The sequence below is a fragment of the Gigantopelta aegis genome, chromosome 8, assembly GCF_016097555.1.
Source record: "Gigantopelta aegis isolate Gae_Host chromosome 8, Gae_host_genome, whole genome shotgun sequence".
In the NCBI taxonomy this organism is placed as follows: Eukaryota; Metazoa; Mollusca; class Gastropoda; order Neomphalida; family Peltospiridae; genus Gigantopelta; species Gigantopelta aegis.
The window spans coordinates 21,146,470-21,161,085 of NC_054706.1; the positions used below are offsets into that span (position 1 = coordinate 21,146,470).

At 41.0% G+C, this 14,616-nt stretch overlaps 1 protein-coding gene across 1 annotated transcript in view; it reads right to left on the reverse strand.

Moving 5' to 3' along the window:
* The window catches only part of LOC121379539 (U-scoloptoxin(05)-Sm1a-like), a 70,854-nt gene extending 58,831 nt beyond the window's left edge, over positions 1-12,023 (reverse strand). Inside the window, exon 1 of the mRNA XM_041508183.1 lies at positions 11,963-12,023. Within this exon, the coding sequence (XP_041364117.1) occupies positions 11,963-12,023 (61 nt within the window). The remainder of the gene's footprint in view (positions 1-11,962) is intronic.
* Between the last annotated feature and the right edge of the window lie 2,593 nt (positions 12,024-14,616).

A 14,616-nucleotide genomic window follows, 5' to 3' on the forward strand; every position in this document is an offset into this window, starting at 1 on the left:
CGGGCGAGACTATTTATGCAATAAGCGAACTTGTTGGTCTATTTCAACATTGAAAAAAACAGGGGAAAAAGTGCAGTAATAAACTTTGGATTGTATACTAGTATAAACAGATTTGATGGCTATACCATCACGGTTTTTATTTTCGTCTTGAAACGAATTTTATATAAAATTTTATATTGCAATTAGTTTCCGGCATACTTCGTAATTCACCCGAATCATTTCGTATACCCTCGGCATAATCTCGAATGTTTTCACTTTTTTCTCAAATCACTGGCATGACTTTGCAAGTAAGGTTTTGATTGGTCGAATGAAAGGTCAGCTGAACATGAGCTCCAATGGACTGCTGTTAGATCCACATGTAATAGTGAAGCTAATTTTAATTATACTGGGCAGTTGATATATGCGTCTGCCTGTAAAAAAAACCCCCAACAAATGTACTGGAAGGAGATGATTAAGGATACACGGATCCTGGCGACTTTTATGTTGCTTTTTAAATCAAAGACTCTGGATGATGACATTTAGCAAGCGCTCTTATAATTAATTGTTATACGAAGTTTTTGTTTTTGTTTAACGACACCACTAGAGCACATTGATTTATTAATCATCGGCTATTGGATGTCAAATATTTGGTAATTTTGACACATAGCCTTAGAAAGGAAACCCGCTACATTTTTCTAGTGTTCTCTCTAAGACTTTATAACAAAATTACCAAATGTTTGACATCCAATAGTCGATAAATAATAAATCAATGTTCTCCAGTGGTGTCGTTAAACAAAACAAACTTAGACTTTGGTGGTAGCGGATTTCCTCTCACATTATCTGTATTGATCTTAACCATAAAGTTATTTTATTAATCATGGGCTATTGGATGTGTGGTAATTCTGTGATTCTGTGGTAATTTCCCCACAGACATGATAGCGCAAGCCACGGCTTTTGATATACCAGTAGTGAAACACTGTTAAGGATTGGGGGGGGGGGGGGGGGGGGGGGGGAACCCAGTCGAAGAATAGGTCCACCGAGATGATTCGATCCAGCGACCGAAGCACCTTCGACGAGTTCTCTACCAACTGAGCTAAATCCCGTCCCCTCCTTAACAACGATATAACTGTAAATAAAAATGTGGTTAGAGCGTCGTTCAACAAAATATTTCTTCGTTCCTTTTTCAAATATTACTGTGCCCTTATTTTTATAGTTTAGGCTTTGTACGTCTAGACGTCGATGACAAAACCTATTTCATCTTAGGCTACATATCTCACTTGATTTTCTAATCGGTTCAGTATTAATTATCTAAGCATCCCTTCATAGTCTCAATTGTCACCGGGACAAAATTCCAATTATTCCAGGCTATCGAACTCTCTGATATATCAAAGATAATGGTGAAATCAAATTAATCAAACCAGTGAAACCGGAAACGCCAACTGAGGCAGATCGTTTGAAACATTTAGCCACTGGCAGTACTAGAATTAGAACTTGATGCATTCTGTCATTCACTGACTGACATTTGAAGAGGGGTGGGTGGTGGGGTGAGGGGGTGGGATGTAGGTCAGTGGTAGAGAGCCTGCTCGAGGCGCGGTTGGTGATATGACCAATCGTCATACGTGGGTTTTTTCCACATGTCCTAGCTAGTGTATCATGACGGGTATTATTGTGACTACAGGTTGTGGTATGTGATGTCTTGTCTATGAGATGTGCACATTAAATATCCCTTGCTGATCTTCGGTATGAGTAGCGGATCTCTGTCTGTCTCTGTCTCTCTCTCTCTCTCTCTCTCTCTCTCTCTCTCTCTCTCTCTCTCTCTCTCTCTCTCTCTCTCTCTCTCTCTCTCTCTCTCTCTCTCTCTCTCTCTCTCTCTCTCTCTGGGTTTACGAGGAGGTTTGATCCTACAACTAAAACACCCGAGGCGAGCGCTCTAACGACTGAGCTACATCCCGCCGCATGGACATTGATGGAGTAATAAATGAACCGTTATTCAGTAACCTCAATTCGTCAGACGACAGCATAATATGAGGTATTATTGTACACTGAATATTTACAATAACATGATGACAACATGATTTCTTCTTAAACATATATACAGACATGGCACGAAATAACTATGCACATTACTTTGAAAGACGACACATAATGATTAGATTTTACTAAATAATATAGCTATAAGATTTTCATGATTTAATATTTACAATGACATGATGACAACATTATTTCTTCTTAAACATTGTCACGGGGATCCTATAATACCTGTAACTGAATAAAACACGATTATCCAAATATCTCTCCTAACTGTATATTTATTAGATCTCTCTGTATCGGGCAGTCTAATACCCGAGTGGCTCGGCTCTAGGAATAATCAGAGATAAGATCTATATATATATATATATATATATATGTAGCACGTTTAGTTCACTAGAAAACACAACAAAACACAATACACTTTGGAATCTGTATTAACACTACGCTGACAAATGTACTTGCCGCAGTACTTAATTAAAAACAACAATATAATAACAACCCAAAGCTAATCACTTAATTAGTTAATCACTAGGTGTCTAGTTTACACAATATTCTAATCACTTCACGGTGATACAACACACACGTGTGATAATTGAGAAACGCTGCCAGGGGAACTTAATTAATAAAGGAATTACAACTCTATTCCTAACTGGTTAATTTTTAATTAACCCTTAACTACTCATTCAGTAACCTTGTAATACAGAACGAATACTGGTACATATCCCAATAAAGACAATAACCTACAGTTTACCTAGGTCCTCTAGGATGACTGGCTAAGCTTTAATATTTTAGAACAGTGAAGCCTACAATTTACTTCGTCAGATTACCGGAGACACTGTCTAAATAATATTGGTATAATACAGTATTAAATTATTTAAAGTCACATCAATCACATCAAGGTTATACAACAGAGCAGAAAAATATATTTACCAGTCCAGTCGGACTACGTTCCCCGGGAGCCTTCCAATATTTCTCCCCGATATATCTAAAATCCTATCTATTTATTCAAAAATCTCAGAGACAGCGAATATCGCCTGGGGGCACAACGCGGTACCTCACCTATCATGTGATATTTCCACAACTCCCAGGGACGGTATTTTCTCTTAGATGGCCAGACAGACCGACGCCTAGTTCGCTAGAACCCACGGTCGTAAAACCGCACAACCAGAGTTATTACGTAACTACTGGCCACATGGCCTCCACACGTGGTCTAAGTGCATATTGGAACGCAGCTCTACCACCGTCGCGCGGGGGTATTACGTAACCAAGCTGCACACGGCCCTCTAAAACAATTAACATCGCCACAGGCGAAAAGATAAGAGCATGTTCCGTCACAAACATATATACAGACATGGCACGAAATAACTATGCACATTACTTTGAAAGACGACACATAATGATTAGATTTTACTAAATAATATAGCTATAAGATTTTCATGATTTAATAGTTACTATAGAATTTAGTGATATGTGTGCCTATAGCTGCGTTCACACTTAAAATTTAAACAAGATTAACTAAACTGGTATAATGTAAGTGTGAACGCGATCTTTTCGCCATACCGGTGTAATAGCCCAAAATATACCCCCCCCCCCCCCCCCCAAACTATACCCGGGGTATAAACTGGACTAGCCCAGAATATACCCCAGGGTATAAAAGAGGCTAGCCCAAAATATACCTCTCTTTTGTGAAAGCAATAGTTTCTTTTCTTTTAAAGAGTTTATTATTTATTTATTTATTTATTTTGTATACAGGTTAGTAATAAAAAAAATAAAGGCTAGGGTTAGGGGTATAAAACAGACTAGCCTACTTTAACCCCGTGTATAGTTTGACGGGAGGTATATTTTGGGCTGTTACACCGATACTATAGCTGAAACACTACGGTATGCGGTTTAGAAAGAAAGAAATGTTTTATTTAACGACACACTCAACACATTTTATTTACGGTTATATGGCGTCTGATATATGGTTAAGGACCTCACAGATTTTGAGAGGAAACCCGCTGTCGCCACTTCACGGTCTACTCTTTCCGATTAGCAGCAAGGGATCTGTTATTTGCGCTTCCCACAGACAGGATAGCACAAACCATGGCCTTTGTTGTACCAGTTATGGATCACTGGTTGGTGCAAGTGGTTTACACTTACCCATTGAGCCTTGCGGAGCACTCACTCAGGGTTTGGAGTCGGTATCTGGATTAAAAATCCCATGCCTCGACAGGGATCCAAACCCAGTACCTACCAGCCTGTTGACCGATGGCCTAACCACTACGCCACCGAGGCCGGTGTATGCGGTTTAGTTAAACTGGTATAAGACGGGAGTGACTGTGATGTTCCAGTCAGAATAAACGGTAAGTGCGTTAGCAACGGCCTAACACTACCAGACTTGTTGTCCATTGCTGTTTTGATGTCTTTCGCACGTGCGAATAACTACCCTTCCGCTTTTAACCGGCATAGCTATTACACGTTTGAACGCTCGTCATTTCCAACCAAAAGCGTTTTAGCTAAAGTAGTATAGTTAAACAAGCTGTAAGCTGAAACACAAAAAGCACTTATTAGACAATGTAAACACATTGCGACAGTGTAAACACATTCCGCTATTAAATATTTTTTTCTCTCTCTGTTGAATCACAATTATTTAGTGTTTGCAGTAGCTCTATATAAAAAAAAAGAAGTTTGTTTTATTTAACGACAGCACTAGAGCACATTGATTTATTAATCATCGGCTATTGGATGTCAGATCCGTTCCTAACTGAACAAATGCATGAAATAATGTCTATGAAAGGTGTATCCGTTGCGCGATTACGTTCATATTACATATAGTCTTAAAGAGAAAACTCGCTACATTTTTCCATTAGTAACAAGGGATATTTTATATGCACCATCCCAAATACAGGATAGCACTTACCACGGCCTTTGATATACTAGTCGTGGTGCACTGTCTGGAACAATAAATAGCCTAATGGACCCACTGACGGGGATCGATCCTAGACCGACCGCGCATCAGACGAGCGCTTTAATAGTAGGCTACCTAACAAAAATAAAAAATAACGACACCACTAGATTGATTTATTAATCATCGGCTATTGGATGTCAAACATTTGGTAATTTTGACATATAATCTTAGAGAAGAAACTCGCTACATTTTGTTTTCCATTAGTAGCAAGGGATCTTTTATAATGCACCATCCCACAGACAGGATGGCACATACCACGGCCTTCGATATACCAGTCGTGGTGTACTGGCTGAAATGAGAAATAGCTCAATGAGCCCACCAACGAGGATCGATCAGAAACCGACCGCATATCCAGCGAACGCTTTTACCACTAGGCTACATCCCGCCCCACAGGGCTACGTGATCCCGCTAGTGTTGACAGTTAATTGTTCATATATTGTTATACCAACAGTCAATACCGTAACCGCTAGTGTCCATTGTTACACTACGGACCCCTAGGAACAATAGCTAAAGTGGGGGCTCGGTGGGGATGGAGGCACAACCTCTGGTGGAGGGACGACAAGTCACAGTTTTATGTTTATTTATATAGAGTAGGACAAAAACCCCCCCCCCCCCAAAAAAAAAAAAAACCACCCCCAAAAACCCTTACATTTTCGTCCTCAAGTCGGGGTGGGGCCGTGGGTGGATGGGGGGGGGGGGGGGGGGGGGCGCACATGTCCTTGCACACCAAGAACTAAGGTTACGTAGTGTCAGTGACTTTGGAAATTGGATACAAACGAATTAACAATAACTGAATTCGCAGTTTATGGTATGACTTTGCGAAGTGATTCCGTATTTTATTGGTCTGCGAATGTCACTTCTTTAAATGTTTTCAAAATAGCGCGTTTAATTATTCATGCAACAGTATATCTGTGCTGCCTATCTCTGATATTTATTGATGGGGGGGGGGGGGGGGGCACCCAAACTGTCTATAGTCCGATGAATTGGCCTAAAACTACATTTTAAGCACACTGTCCTGGGCAGACACCTCAGCCTAGGTGGGAGCCGGTACCGGGAGGTGAACCCAGTACCTACCAGCCTTATGTCTGGTGGCCGCTAGTCGTGTTATGGGTCAACAGGCTTATATAAAAGGTGGTGGGGAAAGAGAAGGCGTGGTTGGCTTCACACAAAGAAACACTTTCACAACGAGATCAATGTCGTCACGGATGTGAAGTAACCCGTGCAAACTATTCTGAAACCAATATAGTGCTAATGTGTTATTCTCACAAGATTGTTTTTAAAGCAGATCGACAATGTGTGCCGACCTTGTCAAAATATCATTCGGACTCTACCTTGGGCAGAGATACGATAATGAATGTGTCTGTGATATTGTCGTCCAGATTTGCTTACAGTCTGCAAAGGGGAAAGGATGGGGGTGGGGGATAACTGAAGTGCAAACGACCTGGCAAGACATTACTCAATGGGGTTACAGCTCTATAGTGTTAAGGTTCAATGGTCCGAAGGTTCATCCCTAACCCTAACCCTAACCGTAGGTTCAGTAGTCCGAAGGTTCGGTAGTCCGAAGGTTTATAAACCTAACCCCGGACTATTGAACCTTCGGACCATGGGGAAATCTCGTGTGGAGCATGCACCCATGAAATGTCGGGTATATACGAGTGAAAACCAGCCTCACTAGTGCCATGGTTAATAAGCCATCGAGTTTAAGGCTGGGTGGTATTAGGTTCGCATCTTGGTACCGGCTGCCACCCATAGCCAGCTTTGACGGCTCAATAGGTCACTACAGGTGGTTGGTTGTCTATCAGGATCAGGACCAGGAACTGTATCAACGTGCTCATAGAACCCACTGTTTTCAAGCACGCCCTTCAGAGGCGGAACGTCGCCCAGTGGTACAGCTTTCGCTCGATGCACGGTCGTTCCAGCCAGTGCACTACGACCGGTATATCAAAGGCCGTGGTATGTACTACCCTGTCTGTGGGATGGTGCATATAAAAGATCCCTTGCTGCTAATCGGAAAGAGTAGCCCATGAAGTGGCGACAGCGGGTTTCCTCTCTCAATATATGTGTGGTCCTTAACCACATGTCTAACGCCATATAACCGTAAATAAAATGTGTTGAGTGCGTCGTTAAATAAAACATTTCTTTCTTTCTTTTTTTCACGCACGCCTATCACGGGCTTAGCCTCTGACATCGCCAGTGACTAAGTTCGAGATGCACCCAACGTCTGATATAGCAGTTCGTAGGTTTGATACAGAAGTTCGTAGTGCCTCGAATGCCACTGGTGACATATTAGTCCAGGATCCATAGACCTTAAAGGCCCCCCCCCCTCCCCTCCCCCCCCACACACACACACACATACTCTCTCCCTCAACATGATTTGAAGCAAACTTCACTCAACACACCTTTATTTTGTTTTTATTTGATTAACTGAATAGGCCTTCTTGTAATATAACTGAATGGTCTGCTTTGCCAAACATTTTGCAAACAAAACATGTACTATGCAATATTTCTATACAAAAATGAGAAACATAAACGGAGATTTTTTCCTTCCACACATACTGCATACTACCTCGAATGACATTGATGACATGTGTGACAGGACTTGATGTAATAAAGAGTTGTTTTATTTGACCAAAATATTCCCGTGATTTGATTTGAACCAGTGTTACTGTAATCTGTGATGCTCGAACTGTTTGACTGGTACCCAAAGTGGTCATTCTGGTTTAACGTGAAGCGCATAAACCAGTCTAGCGAACGTATTTGCTGTTCAGTCTGGCTGAGATGTGTGCCCAGGACAGCGTGCTGGAACCTTAATAAGATATAACGACAGAAATCGAGTTAAAGGGAATGATGAGTGACCTACTAGTGTCCACGATTTCGTTCTCAGACAATTTATTTATTAAGCCTTCATAGACGAAATCATTCAGCGTGTATAATCATTACTTTATTATTTTATTATATCATAACACAAGTGTGCAGAACATTATTGATTATACAGGGTATGTGTGTGGTGGTGGTGGTGGTGGTGGAGTGTATGTGTGTGTGTGGGGGGGGGGGGTTGGGGTGTGTGTTATGGTGGTAGTCTAGACAAATTTTCTACGTTGGGTTCGTGTTATGCTTCCCCGGAAAATATAGTTTAAAAAGGAAATTCGATTTGAGCAGGCAGGAGTTTGACCCCCGAATCCCCAATAATACACGCGTCTGACCATCTTGTCAGAATGTATTGATTGTTGTAGAATAATTTATTAGTGTAAGCCACGTAACACGTGAAGAGTGTAAATAAAGTCCATTGGAGTAGAAACACCTGAGTCCGGCGCATCTCCGACCATTTAGTAATTAAGGCGAGGCCACACGGTACAAGTGTCTCGTACGATAATTTTTAATTACTACTACATAGATCCTGAAATTAATGCGCCCCTAAATTAATGCGAGTGACGGTGGGCAGACTAAAATTCGATGTGAAATTATTGCGAGTGACCTCCCTTTGAAATATTACTTTCCTAATAACACACGTCTGTGTACTTTTCGGTTAAATCCAAGTTACAGACGTCTTCAATGAGATCAATTCAGGGTACACAACAGTTAACAACCTGTTTAGTCCCTAGTGTTTTTGGTGAGTTAAAAACAAAGCAACGGTCATCTTCAGGATTAGCGTGCAAAAACCAATTCACACGCGATGAATCGTGTCGGCTTTTTATAGGGTGACCATTGCAACCGATGAAATCGTAATATTATGTTTGTCTTTGTCAATCGGCTATTCTCGCGGCTACTCTCGTACGAGACACACGTATCGTGTTGCGCCGCCTTTACTGAACGATGGGGGTGGGGCGTAGCTCAGTGGTGGCAGTTCACGCCTGAGGTAAGGTGGGTCGTCGGATAGATCGCCTTTGGTGAACCCGTCGGGTTTTCTCCCGTCCCAACCACTACACGGGGACATCAGTTAAAATTAAAATTAAAAGTTTGTTTTGTTTAACGACGCCACTAGAGCACGTTGATTTATTAATCATCGGCTGTTGGATGTCAACCATTTGGTAAGTTTTACATATTATAGTTTTAGAAAGGAAACACGCTACATGTTTTCATTAGTAGCAAGGGGTCGTTTATATGCACCATCCCACAGACAGGATAGCACATACCACGGCCTTTGATATACCAGTCGTGGTGCACTGGCTGGAACGAGAAATAGCCCAATAGGCCCACCGATGGCGCTTTACCACAGAGCTATATCCCGCCCCTAAAAGATAAATAGAATACACATTGCATGGTGTCTGCGGTCACTAGTGATGGTGGTGATGGTTTTTTGACTACTTTCAATGATAGCTGCCTCATGCTTTTTGTATTAATTAAAACACATATTATTCGTTTTAAAAATAATAAAAAAGAGTTAACAATATCCTCCAAAACACACTTAACAGCAACTGCATTTCTAATATCCCTAAAACAAATGTATATTCCACAACACCCCACAGACGGGGATCGATCCCACACCGACCGCGCATCAGACGAGCGCTTTGCAACAGGTCTACGTCCCCCGTCCCCACTGTTAGATGATCACCTTATATAACAAGTAAGCTCCTGTCAGAAATATCGCGGATGGCACGTAACACGTGACAAATTAATGTTTACACTGTTGTTACATTTTACGTGACAGACGCATGTCGATTGTGCCGATGTCGTCGTCCCTGACAACGCCATCAGATTTAACCTCGTGCCGCACAAAGGAGTACCATATTATAAGTAAGAATATCACGTAACAGCAGTGAAGTCGGAGAGTTAACAATAAATGTAACGCACACCAGACATGTGTATGGTTATTTATTTCAGTTCGCGTTCATTAATTATATCATGTTATCTCGGATATATATATATATATATATATATATATATATATATATATATATATATATATATATATATATATATATATATATATATCTGTGATATTTGTATTTTTGCACAGTCCTTTACACTGTGTTTTTATTTAAATCTTGAATTTTTATATTTATGTGATTCAACATTTAATGTTTTTGCTTTTACCATAATGTGTCACCCAATAGCCGATGTATTTTTCGTGCTGGGGTGTCGTTAAACAATCATTCATTCATTCATTCATTCATTCATATATATATATATATATATATATATATATATATATATATATATATATATATATATTAATAGCATCTATCACCGTTGTGAGGTATAGATTAAGCAATTCCAACCCAATGGACAAAATGTTTTTTGTGTGAGGGCCGAGGTTTACCGAGAGTTCCAATTGCCTTATCTACACCCCACAACGGTGACTGATTCTTTTTCTTGCCCATTTTATTACAGTAACAACACATTAATTTTGTAAACTACGGTCTGTTTATTGTAGAACGATTCATAAACATTTTACCTACAAACTCATTTAATCATACGCGGGGAAAATATAGTAAAGCTCATGCAACGACATACAAATGTAAACCTCGGCCCTCACAAAAAACAACAACAACAACAACAACAAAAAAAACCATTTTGTCCCTCGGGTTGAAATTGCCGTATCTATACCTCACAACGGTAATATATTCTATTAAAATGAGTGACCGTTAGATACCATTTGTCTCACAACGAGTTGTTTTAAAATGTATCCAACGAGCGAAAGCGAATTTGATGCATTTGTAAACGAGTTGTGAGATAAATGGTATCTAACAGACACGAATGTATTATTCTCTTTCTTACATATCCTCCAAAACCAGGTTTTAAGCAAATTTGAACATATTTTTCGACTAAAATATATTTACAACCCTTTGCACTTTTAGCTGACTTACGCGTCACAGACACGTGATTGGCAGATTAACTATACGTCACAGTGTATTCGATGCCCATCGTGTTGTTTTTCGTTGGATATATGGCATGGGTGACCAGGGCCCCATTCCACGAAGCGATCTTAGCCCTAAGATCAACTTAAGTGCATAGGGTAGCTATGCGCTTAAGGTAATCTTAGGGCTAAGATCGCTTCGTGGAACGGGGCGCTGGTCATCACCTAGGAGCAACCAGTCGTATGTCTTGAAATTGTTAACAAACGTAAGTGTGTAAACAAGACCAAAGTGTTTAACGTGCACATTCAGTGCAAGCTGTTGTTGCGCACGCCTGTCCTGGGCACAGGTGCCGGCCTCGACCGGTTCCTCCGTCCAGGACAGGAAATGGTTGGGGTGGGAGGAGGAGGCAGGTGTATTATTATTTTTAAAAACCAACAAAAACCAACAATCCAACAACAAAAATCCAACAAAGAAAACAAAAAACTACACAACCCCATCCCAAAACAAACAACGAATCCACCCCAAAAAACCCCAGTATTCTCACAATTCATAATTGTCTCAACGCCTAAATTGTGTGTGTGTGTGTCTGTCTGTGTGTGCGTGCGTGCGTGTGTGTCACCTCTAATTATTTCCACATTCATCGTTAGACAGCTACAACTTAGCAAAGCCTATCGCTACAGCATGAAGTTTGATACCAATATCATGATCACTAGCCCCGTCCCCACCCCCTACTCCAGTGAGAGTTAGCTATTTCCTTTGAATATTTTGTTACTTTACGGAGTGGAGTACAATCATATTTGATACGGTTGCAATGTTTTTCTTCAACACTTTGTCTATATGGGCGCGAGTGCGAGAATATTAGCAGAGAGGGGTGTGTGTGGGGTGTGGGGTGTGTGTGTGGGGTGTGCGTGTGTTTTAGACTGTGGTGAGAGAAGTCTATAAGAGGGGGTCGAGTCCCTGGAATTTATCCCGATCGATACAACCGACATTTGTCGGAGGTGGCGATCGGGATGGAAGTGCCTGAACCATCAGTGGATATAGGCATGTAAATAGAGTTTTGGTTGGCTGGCTCCCCTGGACAATGTATTGAAAAAAAGAAGAAATTTTGCTTGAGCCGGGATTGTGTTTCGACCTCTATCCCCCCCCCCCCCACCCTTCACGCGCACTTGCTGTATTGTCTGATATTAGCGATTTACTCACTCACCTTCTGACACTATTGCCACGATGAATACCACATTAATTCCAAAGTTCCAAGCTGTCGTCATTTCTAAACCCAACTCTCATTCCTCTAAAAGAGAAAGTTTCAGATTTGTTTCTCCAAAAGTTCAATAAAACACAGTCGATTGTACAAAAGCAAACTCCAAATTCACAGCATGACAGTTAACGAAACTCTAAAGTCTCAGCGTGGTAGACGGCAAACTTTTAAACTCAAAGTCTGACAGACGACAAATCTTTAAACTCAAAGTCTGGCAGACGACAAATCTTTGAACTAAAAATCCGACAGATGACGCAAAAAGCTTTAAAGGTAAAATCTGATAGACAACACAGAGTTTACACGTGAAGGTTGACCGTCACCAAATGTTTAAATGTTTATCAGACAGGCGACTAAACTTTAAATGTTAAATCTTCAAATTCAGTGTCTGGCAGATCAAACAATTTAAACACATTATTCACAATACGACCAATGTCAAAACTTTGAACTCACAATTTTGCAGAAGTCAAAACTTTATAGTCTCTATTTGGCGAATGTTTAATAAAAAAAAAAATCAAGATTCAGCAGTCGATAAAAATATAAAATGTTACGCGAAATAGTTCTTCTGTTTTGTTTGGGAAAAAAATGCAGCTACAATGTCCGATATGCTATTATAACACAAATCCCATAGCATGGAGCTATACAGAGATCGAATTTGTGTTCCATCAAAGGATCCGAGAGGAATGAAAACAGCGACTCGAGCTATAAATTCCAATTTCACCGAACAGTGTCATCATTCATCCGCATGTGTTGGGAGTTACAGCAGCCTCGAGAGACTGAGCAAGAGCAATATCGTGCACAGGGAACCAAGCGACGCCGTTCCGCGTTTCGCTTCAGCCCGTGTCCACGTTGCGCGTTAGGTTTCGACTGATATGATTGGTAAACTTCTCTTGGCGCTCTATCGATCAATATTACCTGATTTCAACCATTGACAAAGTTTCATCAATCACAAGCCAGCTGTGTAGAATGTTGCATGTGTGGGGCTAGGAGATAATATGGGCGGGTATACACCGGCAATGGTGGTGTAGTGGTTATGCCGTCGCACATAAAGGCCAATCACACCTTCTCTTTTCCCACCACCTTTTACACAGAGCTGTTGTCCCATAACACGACTACCGGCCATCAGACATAAGGCTGGTAGGTACTAGGTTCGCCTCCCGCTACGGGCTCCCACCCTGAGATAGTTCAATGATTCATTGGAGGGGGTGGGGTGGGGATGTAACCACTACACCGACTACCCTATCTGATTATAGACCTTTTACAAATGTTCCCAGATGTTGTTGAAAATAGCATAGAAAATAATAAAATATTTTACGACATTGATTGTATCTTTGAAAACCAAAACCAAGCAAAGCATTTGAGCTTTGACGATGCATCTGTGTAAAGAGGGAAAGGTGAACAGAGGGTGAAGTGCATCGACACCCATCACAACTATATCAAGAGTCCTTTAGTCCTACACTGGTTATATGTTAGGATAGCGTTAGAGCGTACTTGACGCTGAAAACTGACAATTTGTCTGACCAAACAGTTGCCAAGGACACGTACTAAAAAGGTTCATTCTGTGTTGACTAAGGTATCGAGTTTTTTCTTATACTTTATCAAGTACAGGGCCTAAAAAAGTAAATGTTTCCGGGAAGGTGCTCCCAAAAATTAAGAAGAGTAGCATGGCTTGAAAAAACCCCCCACAACCCTACATTTTGTTTCACTCTTTTCTTTTGGATTAAAAGAGGCCACATATTAATTTTAAAAAGAAATCGAAAAAATACTTATTATTTATATTTATAGTCTCTGGACAGTAGTTATTTCATACATTGGTCCACTGTATTTCTAAAAGTCCTAATTGGCGGTCGAAAATAACAGGGGAACTAACTATGCCAGTGTCGGACAATACGGTAATAGTTTAAGTTAAAATGAGTTTTAAATTTATTTTCTTCCTGTGGAGTCTACGACTAAGTTTAACAATTAAAAATAATAAGGGTGTGTGTGAGCTACTTACAGCGAAAATGAATCTACCTCTAGCAAACTCATACTATCACTTAACAACAAGGGAGCTTTCCCACAGAGAGGATAGCACATACCACGGTCTTTGGTATAGAATTGGTTAGTCAACCCTTGAAATTGCCCACGACAATGCCGTGGAGATTGCCATGGAGGTTTTAATTCTTCACGGCACCTTCTTTTGCCTTGGACTGGTCAGGCCATAGGGTTTTACGTGCACATTCAGAGCAAGCTGTTGTAGCATATGCCTGTCATGGCCTTACCCGGCTCCTTTGTCTAGGACAGGAAAAGGGTTGGGGTGGTTGGAAGAGGGGACCGCCCGCACTGGCAGGTACAAAGGAGCACCAGCAGTCTGACCGGGGTCGGTTTCGGGCGGGGATAGTTTTGGTGCTATGGAATTTTGAATGTCCCGTAGGATTAAGTAAAAAAGGAAAGGTTGCACAGTTTTTATAAAGGAAATTTGGCGCATTTTTGAATGGTTCGCCGAAATATAAGGGGAGCTACGTACAATTTTGATCTTAGTATGCCAAAAGTAGCTCGTTATTGGAACCTAGCCTATCGATGACCGTCGTTGTGTGTCTCCCTAAGCTGCCGCGAATTTGGCCCTC